The 19,940-nt window shown below is 47.3% G+C and overlaps 1 protein-coding gene across 10 annotated transcripts in view; it reads right to left on the reverse strand.

Moving 5' to 3' along the window:
* Positions 1 to 19,940, reverse strand: part of MBNL3 (muscleblind like splicing regulator 3) — a 97,508-nt gene that overhangs the window by 33,589 nt on the left and 43,979 nt on the right. For all 10 annotated transcript variants that reach the window (XR_011329509.1, XR_011329508.1, XM_069811403.1 and 7 more), the window contains one exon: positions 1,030 to 1,194. Coding sequence is in view for 8 of the 10 variants with exons in the window: in XM_069811403.1 (XP_069667504.1) it covers positions 1,030 to 1,194 (165 nt within the window). In the remaining 2 variants the exon portion in view is untranslated. The remainder of the gene's footprint in view (positions 1 to 1,029; positions 1,195 to 19,940) is intronic.

Raw genomic sequence — 19,940 nt, forward strand, 5'->3', positions numbered from 1 at the left:
GTATTGTAGGTGGGACATCAGGAGGCCACTGTAGGCTGGTTTACAGACTTGTACACCTTAATGCTAGAAGAGTTTGTCCTAGGGATCCAGCGAGACCTCCTGTGTGGCACAGCACAAGGAACCTCACCCAGCAACTGCACGTCAAGTACACATTGCCCCAGGAAAGATATTCAGCCCAACTTTAAATGGAGAACTCCTAATTAAGCTCTTGGTTAAAAATGTGCAACTTAAGTCAGCACTGAAGAGCTGCTTGAAGACCTCTGACAATTCTTAAAATATACATAGCAACAGACTCAAACTCAGCTGACAAATGTCACCCCCTCCCAGATACACCAACCAGCAGATACGAGCCATCCTCTCCATGGCATAACAGGGTTCTCCAGCTTGAAAATCTGTTTTAACCAATAGGCAAAAGCAGGGACCGGCAACAAAGGCATCTCTGAACTACCTGCTCTGCAAACACCCATCTCCCACAGGCTTCCCTCCCTACGTGAAGAGAAGCAAATCTTTCCTGCTGTGAGCATAGAACAGCATTACTGTGAAAAACAGGGCTGTGACATTAGCACAACTCTTTGCTGGGACAACTGCAGTGAAATGGGTCTCACTCCCAGACATAAAAAAGTATTAAGGTCTGGGTAGGATTCATCGTCCCCAATTTTAGCCCACCAATACAATGCATCTAGTCCAAGGGAGTCAGCTGGCCTCTTGCCACAGCGTGGAAGAACTCCAGCATCCTCACCCCAGTGTAAAACACCTACCCAAAATAGGATCCCTTGGAACTGAGCCACTCGAGACTTCTAGGAGGTATGTGAATTAACTGGTCAAATATCCACTTGGCCTATGACCCTTCCACTTGATGCCCTGAATCTCGCAGCTCCTTAAGTTATCAGAGGAAAGGAGAGCCACAGAAGATGCTGCCCAGCTCTGTGCAGCACAACTGCCCAAGCTCAGGCACAGGGCTGGGGCCTCAGTGAGCAAACAGGAAAGAAACGTGGAGCAGCATGAACCCGATTCATTGCTGTAACTTACAATTGGCTGTAGCTGCGCGCCTGGTAGCATAAACTGCATTTGCTGAGCAAACATGGCTGCGGCCGTCTTCTGCTGGATCAGGTTGTTGCGTCCGTTTATTTCAAGTTGTGTTTTTAAGTGTGGGGGAGGGTGGAGATATTTGCAGTTCTCTCGGGTACACCGGCCCTAAAACACAAAATGAAACAGCATTTCAGCGAATGTAATACTCAGGGCAGCCAGAGAAATTTAATTGAGGATTGTTTGGGTTACTGTAACAACACAATCATTTAGGCAGAAGCAGTTTGGTAGCTACTGTGCCTCTTTTGTGATTTTTCTATAGCAAGGCAATACTTAGGTGAAGAGCAACATGACTTCTTCTGCAGTAACACTAACTGAATACTATCAATCTAAACCCCAAAACAACAAAATTTCCCCATTTTCTTGTGTGGGTTGTTTTTCCCCTCCCTCCCAACAGCAGACCACTTAACTGGCCCTGACAACCAGACAGCAAGAAACAAAACTGTCTCCACCATTTCCCCAGCTGTACTGGGTAAAACATGAAGACAACAGCTGTGTAAAGCAGCACCTCTGATCTTCAACATGCACGTACCCTGAGATGCCGAGAACTGATAGTCACAGGAGGAAGAACTGAAACAATTTCCCCCTTCATGCTTTCATTTGTCAAAAGCCACAGTATCTTGCATCACTGACTACTTCCCCCCCCCCCCCCCCCATAAACATAAGCATTGGGGAAGCCAGTGGCTCCTAGAAAACAAAGGATCACTAATGTTGCAGATTACCTCAAATCAAGTGAGACCATCACTTTTAAAAAACATCTATAAACTATGCCTTGCTTTTAATAGCGTTTGCAAGTAGGTATAGGAAGATAAATAGTAATAGTCCACTGAACGCAGAAAACTAGTAACAAATTTTGTCATTAAGATGAAAAAATTCTTGAAAAAGAGGGGTTTTTCCCCACTCTTTCTCTGTGTATTCTCTCCTCAAGAAACAGAGGCATAGAGAATGCAAGAAACATTTTATGCAACTTTATACTTAAGTTTCATAAATAACTTTTACGCAAAAATGGTGAACTTTTTTAGGAAGTAATTCCTTGGAGCTATTCAGAGCCAATTAAAATAAGGCCAGATCTTGGGGCCACTGAGCTGTTACGTGACAGATAACTAATAATCGTTCCTGCAGCCAGCAAAGCAGCAGGACCATCCATTACCCAGCCTGTCCCAGGCACTCTTGTCAAAGGATGGACACCGAGTTCTCAGCCTCAATATAATTAACTTTGCTTTCAAAAAGGGGCACACCAGGTGACCCCACGTACCCGCTCCCATTAGCAGAATCACACACAGCAGAGCTGTAACCCATAACCAGGTCCACAGGGGTTTGCTGGTTACACACCACCACACCAAGGGCTCGGACTGACGGAAACCCCCTGGGATGGGCTCCTACCTACATCCAGGATGCTCCCCTGAGGATTTTTAAGACTTGTACAAACATAGAGGTGGAATCACTGGACAGTCTGAGTACCACCGCACAAAGCCTACACCGTGACCGACTGCAGAAGCTGTTTTTGAACCCCCAGCCAGGCTCCTCGGTGTGCCGGGAGAGCAGCCTGAGACTTGCAAAGCTTTAGGTGTGCTTTCCTCTGCCCCCCTGCCTGCTGGGGATAACGTCTTCACTGGGGAGAGGGCTGCAGAGCTTGACTGCAGCGTGAAAGGGGCTGTATGATGGAGTACTGTGAGAAACAGGCTCCTCTCTTACCTGCTCCAAGGAGATAAGAGTGTTAAACAAAACCCCTGGCTCCCCGTTGTTATTTAGAGGCAAATAATTAAGTGCAAGAAGTGATGGGCTAAACCCACTGGGACAGGAAATAAACCACTCCCAAACTTCAGCAGCCTGCCTTTGCAGAACGAAACTCTCTGCCCTGCTCCTAGAAGGGCCCAGTGGCTCCCAACAACCCGACTCAAAAAGAAAGAGGCTTTTTAATGCTATTGTTTTGGCTTCTCAGCAGTCCAACAGCCCCAGATCCCCAGCAGCAAGTTAACTGCTCACAGGCCCCGAGGACATGAATCTTCATCACCAGACACTTTCTTACATCTGTGTAAAGTGAGGGTAAAATGGCACCACACATCTGGCTGGTGCTCAGACAACCCAGCACTACTACAAGGTAAATAACAGCATTAATCTGGAAGGAGAAGGAGACTCATCAGCACTAGGCAGATTTGGGTCATCCTTCTCAGGGCATCTTTCCAGCTGCATGAGACCAGGTCCCTCCACAGCCCTTCCCATCACCTGGGACCCAACAAGAGTCCGGCATTCAGGCTCAGAGCATACCTGCGGCATTCCACCTCCACAACTTCTGCGAGGCGGCTCAGGTTGCTGCGGACCAGGAGCAGACCCCGCAAAGCAGCGGGTTGTTGATGGCTAGGCAGCTGCTCTACTCTAAGCTCCAGCCTTCGAGGGCTTACACATCAGCCTTAGAAATTCCTCCTGGTTGAAACTTGGCACAAGTGCTTTTGGGTTGGGAAAACACTAATTTCTACCAAATTTGGAATAAATCTGTGTAGATGTTTCTACACTGCAGGAATGGAGAAGATGAAAAAAGAGCTACTATTTTTGCGAACAATACTTACAGGGCCTTCTTCAACTTGAAAAGGACTTTGCTATTCCAACTGAAATTTTGCATGTCATTGATACCAGCCACCCCAGCTTGGTGTGAAGCTTTGTTCTACTTTTTTCTCAAAACATTGTTTGTTTAATTCCAACAGGGGGTTTTACAAACACAACGTTTTTATTACCAGAAAAAAAACCCATACAGCACGAGGCCTTGATCCTGCAGGCAGAGCTGTGAGCAGAAACCAGTGCCTACATAGAGTGCTACTGGTTTCAATGAGGACATGTATTTACAAGGAACTGCCAGCTGTGCAGATGCTGCTGCAGAGTGAAGGCTGTGAAGTACAGCATGGCTGTCAGTCAGGCATTCTAGGGCTCCAGGAAGATTAAATGAATCATCGCTGCACTTGGATTCAAAACCACACCTTCAGTCTAGCTCCTCCTTGCCATCATTTTGAACCTGAGCATCATCAACCACTGCATTTCACTAGGATGGGTTAGAAGTCACAGCTGAGTCGGGTTGCCCTCTCCAACACCACAGTAGGCTCTTCGTCTCTCAGACAATGAATTTTAGGAACTGATGATGTGATAGAGTGACACAAAATGTTCCCAGTTTAGACATCCAGGTATGAAACAGCTTTCAAGAAGTCTCGCTCTAAAGTGATGGACACCTCTAGTATCCTCTGAACTCCAACACTGGTAGAGGTGATCCCTTCTACACTTCTGTTGCAATGCCCACAGCTCTCAGGACTTCTCGGCAACACATACACTCTTCAAGACCAACTTCAGCTCTACGACAGCCACCAGAAGGACAAAAGAACTGCCATTATTCACTTCTCAGTACCAGCTGCAACACAGCAGGGAAAACAACAGGGAACTGGTAGCAAATCTGCTGTGTGGATGTCGGGCTGGGGACAAATAAGGACAACTCCATTTTATACCTGGGTGGCCTAGGAATACAATATGAGAAAACACAACAGGAGTCAGGCCTCTAAGTTTCAGATGAGCATCTTTATGCTAAAAGGCGCAGTTTTGCTGCAGTGACTAGCTGTGGCTCCAGCACATTGAATGCTCGGCAGAGGGCACAGGACAGTCCCAGTGCCCTGCACAGAGACTTGCTGAGACACTCTCCAAGCTGAGTGTTGCACCAAAGAGCACCATCCTAGCACCTGGAGTGGGTTGCTGCATGTGTTGGGAAGGGGCATGGTGCTCAGAGACTGAACCTGTGTCAGCGAGTGGCATGCTGAGCCTGCTGGGACCAGTGCAGCCATCCTGTTATAACTGGAGGAGTTTGTTGCTGTTAATTTAGCATGAGTATTGACTCCAGGGAAGGCGCATGCCCACCCTGTCCGGGGTGGCACACGAGCCTGCAGCCAGGGAATCACCACCCAGCAACAGACTCTGCTGCTGGCCTTGGTAACATGCTAAATATATCTGTATTTTCTGGCTTCTCGCAAAATGGAAGGAGTCTGAAGGACCATATTCGTCAGCTTCTTTGCCAACTACAACCAGGAGGGAAAAGCATATGGACTGCACTTCCCAAGGCTTGAAAAATGGATATTAAAAATAAATCAATAAAAGATTTTGTAAGAGTATCTTCTCCCCCTTTCTTCCCACACACTCCCCCACCCTTACAGTAGGCTGCTGGCATGTGATTGACTCTGTGTTGCCAACTTAAGTCATGCTGTGATGGCGCATACTGTAAATGGCTGGCATCTGACACTAGCGAACGTGACAGCAGCTTGCAGTGCAACAAAGCCAGCTGTTTTGAGTGCAGCACTGATGGCAGCAGACTTAAATCCAGTAGAAGAACCTGCATTACACCTGGCTGTTTGGAGTCTGCTGGGCTGCACCTTGTCATCTGCATCCTAGCTCAGAGGGGTGCAAATAAGAGCACGCTGGATACTGCACCAGGCTGGATGAACCTACTCTAAGCATGCTGCACAAATTCTCTTCCTGGTGGCTGCTGAGGCAAGCTGAACTGTGCTGCAGAAACAAGGCTTCCAGCACAAACCCAAGGCTTGCTCACGTTTGCACCAGTAATGCAGTTTGTTATGGTCTCTTTAATCCTGGACGCCAGCAAGGGGTTCCAGAGCAGACACGTTTCTGGTTTTAATGACTGCACTGTATGTCCCATCAATCATCAGCAGTTCTCATGTGAAAATCTCTAAGCTAATGTTGCTTTTCACACACTGGAGGCTGCAGTAGGCTTGCGCCCTGACTGTGCTGTCTTTTCCACAGACACTGATGACATGTGCAATGACTGACAGCAAAAAGAATGAAAAGAGACCAGGCAGGAAAGGATTTCCATGTTTTGCACAAAACCAGGCACCAAAACACAGCTTGTCTACATAACTTTTCCCTGCATGAAGCAGCAGATTTCCACCTCCCTAAGAGTAACTCAGTGGGGAGGCACATTCAGAGATGTGCTGGCCCTGCTTACTCAGTGCCTGTCGCTCCAGCGCTGAGGCATGAAATGCTGTCTGCTTTCCATCCCACTCAACACATGCACACAGAGGCCTTCTCCTGACCAGGGGTCCTCACTCCTGCCAGAGTCTTGCATGGCTTTCACATATGCAATACAACCTCAGCCACCATGGTGTCTGCCCCCACATCTGGAGGGCACACAGAGACCAGGCTGCAGAACTGCCTGCAAAGTGTGAATTGTCATGCAACAGTGGGAGGCAGAAAGGGGGGAGCTCTGGGTTTCATCCCTGTGTCCATGCAGCACAGCTAAGAACATGTACTGAGCAGCACGTGCTGCTCCAGGTCTACCCCTACTGCCATCTGCTCTCTAAGAAAAGAGAGATACTGGGAGGCAGACTTGGTATCTGGTAATGCCCAAGCACCAAGTCCTTTACCCACCCTGTAGGGACTTGCAGCTTCAAAGCTACCCTTCCAGGAAAGCAAACCACCATGGTATTGGGAACACTGTCCATCCACCATCCCAACTCAAGCGCTTCATGCTCACTATGGTTTGTCCTTAGCAATTTGTTCCAGGGCTGAGCAACTGGCATGCTGGCTGGATTGCACAGCTCATCCTGCCATCTCCAATGCTGCATCGCAGTCCTCTTTCCACACAGGTAGAGAGCTGTGCCAGAGGGAGGGAGATGGCTGTCCCTCTCACTGCTGGAGCAAACAGCTTCTGCTCAGCAAACAACATCAAATAGCATGGAAATAGCATGTTTTCAACTGGAAAACAAAGGACGCTGGAGCCAACAAGTCAGCCTGATCATTAGCTAGTGTTACATCTCACAGGTAGGTGTTCATGCAGCCAAGCTGTCACTCACTGTGGTTCAAAGCCTAGCTCTGTACATACCTTATCTGCAATTCATTTCTACAGGCTAATGAAATGTTAAAAGTTATGCTGCCAGCTGAGTCAGTGAGAAGTATAACCTTGCAACCTCCCTTGAACATTGACCCTGGCACAGTACATCAGATAACTTCTGCTTAATAGCAATGCTTTTCTCCTCACAGTGTTGGAGCAGCTCACTTTTACAGAGAGGTTTTAAAGTGTAATTATGTACAAAGCACTCCTCAGATGTGTTCTCATGCAAGGCTGTTAGCCCACCTACAAGGATCCTAAAAACCAGGTCTAGAAGGATGTAGAGAAGTGACACATCACCCCTAAGCCTACACACATCAACTTCACCTATTTCCTTTGTACCTATTACTTGTGTATTCCCCAGACAAGGGACTCCAGCACATCACTCTCCCTGCAGCTGTAAAGCTCCTCCTGATTCTCAACTGCAGTTTTGCTCCTCCTGCAACCAAAGCCTAAAACTTCTCTTACCCCAGAGGGCCAGAACAGGAATTACTCCCTTCCTCTTTGAGGAAGGGCCCATACTTAATGGCTGCAGTCACATCTATCCCCCTTCCTCAGACCTCTCTGCTCTAGACTATGCAAACCACACTCTTTCAACTTCGTGAGCATGCTCTCCAAGCCCTTCATTAGGCTGCTCCCCCAGTCAGCCTGCACCCCTGCTGATGTGTGTGCATGCACGGGGCACCGCGCTCCAGCTAACCCCTTACCAGTGCTGTGCAGGTATGGACATTTTTCTCACATGTCCTGCAGATAACACTGCTGCTTATACAGCCCTGCATGACATTTTCTTTCCTTCTAACAGTGTAACATTTCTGATTCACTCTCAACAAGCCTTTTCCAGAACTACTGCCTTCCCAGCTATGCTGCACCCTGTGTCATGCAGCTGATTCGCTTAAATGCAGTATTTCGTATGCTTTTATTGAACTTGCATCCCTTTTTATGGGCTATTTTTCCAACCTGTCAAGATTATCTGCAATTCCACATCTGGTTCTCTAAAGTGGCTGTAGTTCCTCCCAGCTCAGAGCATCCTACCAATTTAACAAGCATACTCTCTCTCCATTCCATCATTCAAGTCATCAGAACGAAACAAAACAAAACTGAACAGTCTTGCCAAGCACATCCTTTCAGACTGCCACTGAACTCACTTTTCCAAGCTGTTGTGGGTTGTCACATAAAAGTTTCTCCAATGCTTTGTTCCCTGTCTTGTTTAGAAACTGATTTGTGCCATGTCAGAGACTCCCAAATCTAATGCCAGCACTCCATCCTCCCTATCTCTCTGAAACAGCCCATCTCAAAGGCTTTCCAGTTCTACCGCTTCTTCTGCTCCTCTCTGGACACCTGTAGGGATGCTTGAGAGTTAGTGTTCTGCACCCCTCCTGTGCCAGCATCTCTACTTGCCATCAAGCATGCATTTGTACACAATGTTGGGTACAAAGAAGCTGGTGGTCTGAAGTTACTTGTAACAGCAATAAAAAAAAATACAGCACAGCTAGTTGCTGACATTTTTCAAATGCAGGTGTAACACCCATTTAGAGAGAGCCCAAAGACTGCTGTTACGGTGTGGATCCTGCTGTGAACAAATCATAGCTGAAAACAAAAAGCAAAACGTATCTTCTAGTTAGCATTACCAGATGGCAATCAGCCTCGAAGGGAAGGGAAGCAATGTAGACTTCCTATCATGCAGAAGTTTCAATTTCAATGCATGTGGATAAAAATGCGAGAGTTAAGGTTAATCTGGTAGCTTCCAGGTATGGATAATATAGACCCTGTGAAATGCGTGTTCTAGCTAGGAATAAGTACGGTTCGTGAATACATAATTTGCTGGAAATAGGATTCAAACAGCCCATAAAGAGCACAAACCACAATTTTGCAACGTCTCTAAGATGAGCTTTGCCTAACTTCTTTGAACTTCCCACCTTTGGGTCCAAAGAGCCACCTCCCTGAGCCTGCACACACAGTTGAGAAGAAAACTGCTAAAAACACCCCAGGTGTTACTTTGGCCCTGCTGAGCTCCCCTGCAGTTGTTTGAGAAACCTCTTCAGATTTTATGCTGTTCTGAACTATGCTCTGAGCTGTGGCAGCAGTGTGTCAGCTCTGATCTGGGGCTGCTCAGGTGAACAGGGACATCTTTTGTTGGGGTACAGAGGACAAGAGTCAGACCTGCCTTTCCACACAGCTTCAGTGGAAAAACCTGAATATCTATTGCAAGCTCCCCGGGCTACCAACGCTCCTAGCACTCTCAAGGCAGCCCCAGCTTGCCACTGAAACAGTGACTGAATTTCATGGCTTCAATGAATGTCAGGTCAAGCCCTTTCTGAGCAAGCCTAGACTTGATTTTGACTGAAATGAGTGAACCTTGATGTTTTGCATGATTTCAAATGAAAGCAGGTGACGTTGGGCAGCTATGACAAGAGGTTTGGGTCCTTTTGAACTGAGAGCTCAGAGCAAAGCTCAGTGGCACGTGCAAGTGCAAGGCAGCTAGAAAACCCTCAGAGCAAACCAAGCAGACGTGCTGTGTTCACCCTGCTGAAGCGAGGCTGGTGCATTTTACACAGTCCCAGTCTGCCCAGTTCTCTCCCTACAGCTGTGGGGCAGTGCCCTGGCAGGCCAAGTAACTGTAGGTGTTTAGGCTTAAAAAAACAGTTATATCCCTCTGCAACTTTAAAAAAGCAGGTTGAACACAGCCACTTCAGTCCAGGTAGGGTCTAACTCATTTTATGTCCAGTGAGTTAGAAAAACACAGACGGAATGGGAAACAGACAAAAATCCCTGGCTCTAGGACACCGGTGCTGCTCTTCAGCCTCCCCATCTCACCCGTGACCGCTCTGCTGGGATATTTTTGCTTTGCAAGGAGATGGAAGGAAGGACAGGAGGAAGAAAACGTCAGCATCATTTTTGCAAATGTATTCGAGTCCAGACAAAAGCTGCCAACAGCCAGCTGAGGCGACTGCTGAACAAACACTGCTAGAGACCTGTAACACCTCCATCTCTTTCTCATTCCGGCCTTTGTCTATGAAAGCCAACCTCTATCACAGACACAAACCAGGGCTGAACAGGCTGTGCCCCTGTGCCACTGGCTCAGGGGACTACGCTGTGTTGAACCTCTTCTCCATCACAGGACTGGAAAGCAAGCTGCCCCTTGCCACCAGACACACCCACTGTGGCACATGGCCAAGCTGACGGGGCTTTGGTCATCTACCTATCGTACAAATGGACAGGTCTCCATCAATAGGCATTATGTGAGGAACAGCAGCATTTTGCCCAAGCAGGGGACATGCTTCCCACTGTGTGGCACAGTTTAGCAAGTGAACAATTTCACCAGTGTATACATGTATATATATATAAAAGTAGTATACTGAGCACATAACATTGCTTCACTCACACCAGTGCAAGAGACAGTCATCAGATGCAAATTCTGGGAACAAACAGGTGCACAGCGTGGACAAATCCCACTGCAGATGCCAGCCCATTCCAACAGTGTGTATAAAACTGCAAAGCACTTGGACAACAGGTTTCTCAAGATCAGATGCACTCTGCTGGGATTCAAACATGCTTATCTAGGACTCTCTCACAAACTCTGCAGCCTCAAAATGTTTGTCAAGCTTGTTTTTGTTACACAGCTCAAACCAGAGCAGAAGAGAAAAACAAAGCAGAAACAGCAGCATTTCTACATCCTTGTCTCCCTTTTTGGTATCACCTTAACCAGTGACAGTTACTCACAGCTTTGCCAATAACTTCAAACCACTGAACTCAGAAGGCAAATCCAGCTCCATACAGAAAAGATGGCTCGTTAGCATGGAGCTCAAGTATTTATGCAAGTACCATCACCCCGGCATTTTTTGTTATTATTTACTTTAATTAGAAACAGGGGGGACATGCAACTGCTGTATTCCAGTAGACTCTAAGCAGCCACAGGCACCAGCCTAAACTCCCAAATCCTCATTCACCTGGCAATTAGGGAAACCGAGAGCTGCTCTGAGTGAAGTTTTACTTTTCCACATTGCTGAATACAGCAATGTTCTGCTGAATTTCCCCAGGACAGCACAAAGAGGTCGTGGTTGTCCTCCTGCTTTCACGCAGGATTTTCATTCCAAGCTGTTTGTTATACTTGAAGGTTCTTACAAACTCGGAGCAGTTATTTTGTTGGGGAAAAGCCCTGTAGCTCCTTCATTATATTTTTACATCTTGACAACTCTTTCCAGCTCTGTTCTCCTGCCAAGCTCTCTTCATTCAGGCCAATGGTATGCTCTGTTATGCTCAATGAAAAACGTGTATTGATTTTAACATTTTTTGTTTGTGGAACATTTTTGCTTGCTCCAAGCAATGGACAGTGTTTACCAAGTCTAAGAAATATATATTAAAAGAGTACAGCACTGTCAAAGTGTATTTTTTATGAGCTGTAGAGCCACAGTGCAGAAAAACACGTTTATCTGGGAGATTACTACTTGCAATGAACAGCAATCTCTTTCCACAAAAGAGAGGAATAAAGACTTCATCGAGCTCTCTTCTTTTGTATTCGCCAATACATTTTGATTAGGCTACATTTTGTGAACCGTATCAGTCTGTTACCACCACATATTTGAAATGAGGTTAAAACAGAATAGTAGTATCATCAATTTAGAGCTCCAAACTGATCATTTTTAATGTCTTCCAAGTATTATTCCACTACTCTCCCAGGTTCAGGAATGTTAAAAGCACAATAAAATAGGTTTCTTTAATACAGTATCAAATACAGTCTCTCTCCAAGTGAAATAAGCTTTTACAGACATCCCTGGCCACAGACCTCCTCAAGCAACTGATCAATAACAATTACGAAGGACGGCATTTAGCACCGGGTAAAAAGAGCACCTTTAGGAGCATGTTTAGCCCTGGGATCACTGCACGTATTTAAAGTAGGATGCAAAGCATGTGACATCTTGCAATGTTAATATTCCTGTGGGTGAATGTTTAAAAGTGGGACTATTTGTAAAGAGATCAATTCTACCTGGAAGATAGAAACACTGGCATGTCATTGATTTTTCTTTTGTAATAAATTACAAAAAACCCACACCAGTCTCTGGAACAATATTGCACAAGTAGTGTATTAAAAAAACCACCACAAAACCCCACAGAAAAACAAACAAAATAAAACTTCTAATATGTCTTCCACCTTTTGTCTCCCTCAGTTCTGTCCCTCCCAATTGCTATTACACCAGGCCAGCTTTTGAAAATACCAAGTGTATACAAGATTCTCTTGTCCCTTAAACCACTTTTTCATTGCAAAGCCCATAATTCAATTCTACAACTTTCACTGGCTGATTGAATCTGTCAAGGTCATATGGAAAGTTGATGCTTCTGACCTTCCTCTACCTACAGTGTCTGTTGAATATTACAATTGCAGCAGGCAAACCACACGTAGACAGAAGCAAGCAAAGTACATTAAAGCCCAGGAGAATAAATGTTAAAGCACTGTGTTCATGAATACAAATATCGGACGCGTGACCACCTCCGTCAGCCTCACTCCTTGAGTTTACACAAGGGAGATGGCAAACAGCAAAGAGCAGAGATTGATAACGAAGTGTCCAACCCAAACCCTCCCTCCTGTCCTGCAGAGGGCAAAGCCATGCTCAGAAAACCTTATTCTTGCTGTGTTTTGGAAAGCAAAATGAAGTTGCAAATAAAAAGATTTGTGGGTGGCTGCGTTTGCTGTGTTGTTTTGAGGTGGTTTTTTTTTTTTTTAGAACTTGGCAGAATATAACAATTTACCAACTAAGGATTAGCCCAATTTTTGTTTGTGTTGTTGCTTTGCTCAGAAAGCAACAGCTTAATGGGCACAAACAGATTCCTGGTTTTCAAAAAATAATGAAAAAAACTTTAAAAAAAATATTAATTCCATCTGGGCTGACAATTCCCAGGGAGAATCTTCAGTCTGGAAAAAATAACTCTGCAGGATGTGCTTCAGCCTCAGCTACTGAGGGGCTGCCAGGGGGTAACGCAGCAGTGCCCTGAGCGGGGAAGGATGCTGGCTGGGCTCTGCCAAGCATGCTGATGGCTCCTGCTGGGGCACGCCGTGGCACTGCCACCCTGGCTTTCCACCCTTCAGCTGGAAACACCAAGATATGTCAGAACAGGACACGACAGTCCCTCTGTGCATTAGCTTAAGCCACCAAAGGAAATGACTGCAGCGGAGCAGGCAGATGCAGCAATACAGGAGGGTGATACCCTCAGTCGCCACCCCAAGATTTGCTCCCAGACGTCCGTCAGAGCCCAGGGGTCTGATGCTCCAAGGTACAGGACACCTTTCTCTTCTTGGCTGAGATCTGCCTAACAGCAGAGAGAAAGAGAGCAAAGCCAGCTCCCCCTGCTCCTCACCCTGATGTCGCCAGCTCCTCTCCTACTTCTACTCCTCTGTCCCGTTGCTCGGCTCCCTTCGCTCCTTCCCATTCGTCTCTTCCCTGTCGCACACCGAAGCCCACCCCTCCAGCCACCTTCTCCCATAGTGGTGCCTCTCTGGCTACAGTCAGGTTCACCAAAGACCAAGCTTTGTCCTCGTGCTCCTGCTTCAGCCACACGTGCCGGGCAAGTTTGTGCACAGCACTCCCTCCGCCTCCCCTTCGCTCTGGCTTTGTGGAGAAGCTACCAGACTACCATGAGAAGGGCTGACTGTGTGCCCCTAACTCCACATGCTCTCACTCACCTCTGAGCAAGGACCCCAGATCTTTCTGGCCATGCCTGGCCTCAAATTTCACACTCATGGTGTAATGAACTTGCTGCTGGTCAGAGGATTAAAGGCGCAGATACAAAAAGCACCTTTCAAGAGAGCTCTTGCAGCCTGCTAAGCACAGCAGGCAAGGACCACACATCTCACACAGGCCCTGGCTTCCAAAGAGGGCATCCAGGCCAAGCGACATTGAATCACAGCCCTCCATCTAGGAGGCAGCAAGGCTTGAAGAGAAAGGAAGGAAGACAAACAAAGAAAAAAACCAAACAAAAAGAAAGCCTGCCTTGCCCTAGGCAAATATTCCACCTCAGTTAGCTTTTGCAGACTGATCTATTTTACCGTGTTATTACAGCCAGTAACATATGCACATTTAAGTCACAGAGGGGATTTTTCTTTTAAGAAAACACCATCAGAAGTGTTCTTTAAGAAGTGCCTGGCACTAGAAAGCAGATATGTGCCTGATCTTTGCTACCATCTCAAGTGAGAGGGAGGTTAAGGCAGTGTAAATGTTTGCTAGGACTTGAGCCCACCGAGCAGCGCAGCAAGCTGCAGCTGCAACAGGACAGCCTTTTTCCATGGAGGTAAACATGATGCACTTGCAATGCCAAAAGATAATGCACTGCCAACTCTATGGGCAAAAGAAGAATTTTACAATAACACAGTTCTGGGATAAAACTGCAAGCAGGGGGACATATTTAACCACAGTTCACATGCACTAGTCACAAGTACCACACAGGCAGCCAGCCTTAACAGACAGGATGACAAATTCTGTGCCAGTATGTGAAAACCTGTTAAATTATGATGGATTTATTAAAACAGCCTCAGCCAGAGCAAAACTTCTACCTGTCCTCATTACAATACTCATTGCAGACCCCTGTTCCCCCCAGTCTGTTATCAAGTCTCACGATGGTCTGTGCAGATTCACACTCCTTACCGCACCCAGCCAAAGCACGCTCCTGTTCCTAACGGCGCACAGTCAAGTAATAAACCCTTCCCAGGACATGAGTCAACATGGAGGCTGCAAGGCAGCCTGTTCAAGGAGGCTTTCTGCTCACCCTGTACTCCACGCTGACCTACAAACCCAGAATTCAGTCACTGCATGATGTAGAGCCCTAAGACCCCAAAATCTAGAAACAGAGTTCTGTTTTCTCCATATAATGCCAGGAATGGGGATTAACAGATAATGCATTTTGTAGAAACCATGATTTCAGATGCTGAAAGGTTAATTCCATGTAGCTGCTGATTAGATCTGTTCCCTGTCCTGTAACGAGCTGTAGGACAGGAGACTGAAAAGGTTGTACAGCCTTACTGGGTGGATGTATCCACTTTCTCCTGCAGGATGCAACTTTTGCCCTGCCTGAAATCCTGACCTAAATTCTCCTCTGAGTGGCACTGGTATAAGTGCCAGAACAGCTGAAGAAAGGAATGTGTCATGTGTGTGCGTGCATGTGTGTCCGTCTGTCCGTCTGTCCCAGCAGACCAACAGGAATGGAATGGATCAGGGCTTTCGTTTCATTTGCTTGAGTTTTTGGAGTTTGTGTTTTTAATAACTGCCAGATTCACTTATTTAGGTTTGAGAGCACAAGAGAAAAGCTGGGGGAGGTAGACACAACTAAAGCATATCCATGTGGACGTGCTTGCTTATTCAGGCTTCAGTCACAAAAAGCAAACTGATCAAATTACTGTGGGTTTTTTCTGCCCTTTCCATATTACTGCTCTGCTTTCCAAACTCCTGCCCTCAACTTCTACTCCGAGCTGCTTATCCGTGTCCCGGTCACTGGTGCAGTACAGACCGCCTGATGCTCAACCTTTTGTAGACGAGGAGGAATGCAAGGATTAGCTTTTAAAGTCTGCTTTCTATTAGAAAGCAGTCTTGACAACATAAGTTCCTTAGGCAGGCAGGCAGACACCTGACCATGTATTCCGCTTCTGCCACTGACAAGAGATAAGAGATACCTTCAGACACAGCACAATCCCTTCCTAAAAGGGCAACAAGAAATAGACTTTTCACTACCCTGATCGGGTGCTGCCAGGATGAGTCAGCTGCAATGCATTCATTTGCTTTAGGTGAGATGGGCCCATACCAGATCAGGCTAGGAGATATTTTTTTCTGCAAGGAAGAGTGACCTTTCCTGAGGACATCTGCAGCCTCTCCATCCACGTGAGAGGAGTAGCTGCAAAGAAGCTCCAGTGTCATTAGCGAGTCTGGAATGCAGCACGACCGGTGCCGACGTCAGCGAACACCCGGCTGGAAAAAATGCTCTCACTCGCTTAAACCAAGATAGATGGACTTCTGATAGGGCTCCAGCGGAAATCCCTGCACAAACTTTTGTGCAAGTACCTCTGATACAAAGAAAGAAGGACTATTAAGGAAAGTGCTAACACTTTTCCTCTGGCTGGCTAAACTCCAACAGGATGCTTAAAATCATTCTCCGAGAATTAGTACAATCAAAACAACAACAAAAAAATTTCAGTGGCATTTCTGTCCTAGCTAATGTGAGCTCTATTCCAAGTAAAGACTTCTAAAGATTTTACATTACTGTGGACTCTTCAAAAAACCCATGCAGAGAAATACAAAACAACAACAACGAAAATCCTCTTAATTCAATCTGTGCTTTATCGTGCGAGGCCGCAGCAGGGGATTTTTGGCTGTGGGTATACAAATACTCATCGATGCTACAGCTCAGGGTCCTTCTCCAATTACTACCCAAACACAGAATGAGACAGTCCCAGCCTGAAGAGTTTTCAGTTTAAATACACCAGAGTTGGTGGAAAAACCCCAGGTGGCTAGGGGAAGCCTCAGCAACACCGAGACTGCATGCCAGCCACTCCGTGCTGGACTGCTGCAGCTGCAGAGCTGCAACTGCGATGCCCTTGATGCTTTCTGAGCTCCTGCCTCCCGGCAGCAGGCAGCCTACCCTTCCCATCTCTGCATCGCTAACTAAAAGCAATCCTGCCCTGCCCATTTGCCTCTCAGCCCCCAAGGGACTTCCCCCCCCCCCCCCCACCTCTCTGAACTGTGGCGCAGGAGCAGTTTGAGAGGGCTCCGGTGGCAGAAGCATGACGCGGAGCTGGCAAGGAGGCTGTGCTGGTGCTGCAGGGTAATCCGTGCCCTGCTGCGCTGCGCCAGCCAGCAGATGCTGATAAAGCCGACAGTGATGGGTGGCAGGGGTCCTTGCCACATCCCTGAGCTCCCCCATCCCGTGGGAGAGTGCCCTGGGGAGCCGCTCTGCTCCTCCCCAGAGTCACCCCCACCTCCTTCCCTCGCAGTCCATCTCTTGCAGCTTGGTGAAGGTTTCAGACATCCCTGTCCAGCTTTTATCAACCCTGGCTGCTCTCCTACTCCAAATGCCTCTGAGTCACCCAGCCTGCTTGCCTTGCTCCAGCTCCCACCCTGCAGCATGCCACAGAGGCTTTACAGGCAACACGACTGACACAGTGGGGAGCCAAAGTCTGCTGGGAGGTAACCATGATGATTACGTCTTCATCTGCAGATGCAACGAGAAATGAAAATGACTGCTGAAGCAACAGGAGAGGCGGAGGGCAAGAGACTTCCTGGGTTGCCTTGTCCGGTCCCTGCAGACACCACACCTAACGACAGGGACGGAGAGGACAGGGGAGCTGCAGGAGGGCTAGGGGACAAATAAACCCAGAAGGGAGGAGGAAACAGAGCAGAAAGGAGAAACAGGGCATAAGGCTGCAAGTCTTGCACCATGGGAGCAAGATTTGGGAGGGCTCCTGCAGAAAGCACCAGGTGCATCTTCAATGCCTTCACCTACAGCATTTGCAAAGGAGCGACATCCCCTCCAAAGACAACTCTCTGTCTTCAAAATCCACTGGTTTATGAAACAAGACTCCCTCATGGGGAGGAAAGCGCTTTCCTTCCTAACAGCTGACATCAAACACCACCACCTCTGCCATACCTGGATGACCTGCCAAAGCCCTCCTTGCAGGCTCATCCACGTGTCAGGCTTTCAACTCCCCACTGCCCTGGCTACTCAGGTGCTATTGCATGGGCTGAAATGTCCAACCCTGCGAGGCTCTTGCTTCCTCCTGCCAAACTCAGCACTTAGCATCTGCAGCACCACATGGAAGGGACCCCAGGAGCAGAGCCCAAGCACTGCACACAGCACAACACCGCACAAAACGACCGTGCGGGATCAAGAATCACTTAACGGCGAGAAAGCAAGCTTTACTCACACTCTGATCCTTCAGGAACTGACAGCAAGAGGAAGAAACGCCAGTCAGCGGGATCAGCCAGCACGGTTAGGATTACACACTGAGGTTTTGTTTTCAAACTTTACTCGGCTGTAGCAGGGCTCTTTAAGGACCTAATCTCCGTGTGACTGTTCCCAGCACCAGCCGTGCCCCTGCGGATAATAAGGACTTAAGGAAGCGCTGTCTAATGACGGCTGCGCTCTCAGGCAGGCTGGCTGCAGCACTGCCATGTCTGTGCTGCCCCTGGCCATCTCCTCCATCCCAGCTAGATACTCCATGCTTTCCCAACTGCCCCTCTGTTTGAAAGCTGTTTTCGCTCAATAAGCACCCAGAGCTGCTCACTCAAAGCAGAAGTAAGGAGACAAATACAGTTAAAGCAGCACAGTTCGGGCTAATGGCTTAAATCCTCATCAAAACCTGGTGTGGGTACTGCTGGGCAGAGATGCTGGCATCACTAATGCAACTCAGCTGATCCCAACACTCCTGTCTGTAGTGGTTGTTTTAGGGCTTTTTTTGATACCTGTGTAGGAGAGACCAGCTAAAAGTAAGTGCTGTGTTAATGCAGAGTATGTTCAGCTAAGTATGTTCAGAGGCACGGTAAGACTCGATGCACACCACTAACCAGCCATCTGACTGGGCAATGCCTTGTGACACCATACCCGTTCTGCAGGACTAGCTAAACTGCTCCTGGTTCTCACTCTCAGGACTGTTAATTAAAGCAGAATTCATCTCCACTTTTTAATGGTTCTCTGGGCAGCCACCCCAGCAAGGGGTGGGGGCCAGCAGCATCCCTAGCATCCTTGCAGGAGGCACGCTGGTCTGGGCAGTGGGTCTTTCTCTTTACTGTGCAGGCAGATTAATAAACAAAGTAGCTTGTTTTAAACATCCACATTCCACTCTTACAAGAGAAAAACTCCCCCAGAGCACAGGCTGCCACCTTTCAAACAAGGTCAGACACAGACCTCCTCCCCCGCTGCCAATGACCTTATTAGCACTGATCATAGTTCTAATAATATCCTGCATTGTAAGCAGGCCATCTGCCGTAACATTTCACTACAAACTTGGGGAATTGCTTGGTTTGAGTATGATCATGTCCCAGCAAGCCAACTGTCCCCTCCCAGGAATATGCACCTTCCCCACAGCTTTAAGCTAAATGTTGCAGAAAGGTACCTCCAGCTCCCAGCTTTCCATCTTGGAGCTCAAGCACGTAGGGAACAACACAGAGCCATGCTCAGGTGCTGGCTTCAGATAGAGGAGGTAAAAACATAGAGTTAGAGGTCAAAAACCCGCCACTTCAGCATCACAGCCTCCAACTGCTCTGATGGCGGGGACACCAAGTAACCACGTCACAAAAACCCAAAACCAAGGCCAAACACTAACCAGATGTTCAGAGAGTCAGAAGTAAAGCGCCAAGGCTCCTGGGAGCAGAGATCAGCATTACTTTTGTGCCATGTACTTCCTACCGCATGCACAGCAGAAAGATTTTACTATCCTAACACGTTAGCTATGGTTAATTTGAATATTTTCATTGCCATTACAGGAGAGGGAGCGTTCATAACAGACAGGTAAGCTCACATTAGAACTAACTATGTTTGATAGCTATTCATTTAGAAGGAGCCAGGGTTTGAAATGCTTACTCAGTTAGGACATCTGTCTAAAACACCCAGAGTCTTGTTACTACAGTAGCTCAGCTCCACTCAGCCTTCAAAGACATTTTCTTTGTACTGCTCCTGTGAGGTCAAAAAGTGCAATTAGGCACAGAGACTGACATTACAACACTTTAAAGCAGCCTGCATCATCACATGGCTTTGAAACCCAGTTTTCCAAATCCTTGGCCTTTCTTCTAATCAAAAGGCCATCATCAGACGTAGCGTGAGAGGCTACACAGGGCAAGGAAGGGGGTCAGTGCCTCGTTCTCTGCCGTTTTATGAACAGCAATAAAACAACATTAATAAGCCATAAGAAAAACTGTGCCTGTATGGGGCAACATTCACCCAAGTGCCTCAAAGCATTTAATATCAGCATAACAATATTTATAGGGGCAGATTTTCAAAGAGCTCAGCT

The sequence above is a fragment of the Haliaeetus albicilla genome, chromosome 23 (assembly GCF_947461875.1).
Source record: "Haliaeetus albicilla chromosome 23, bHalAlb1.1, whole genome shotgun sequence".
NCBI classification, from domain to species: domain Eukaryota; kingdom Metazoa; phylum Chordata; class Aves; order Accipitriformes; family Accipitridae; genus Haliaeetus; species Haliaeetus albicilla.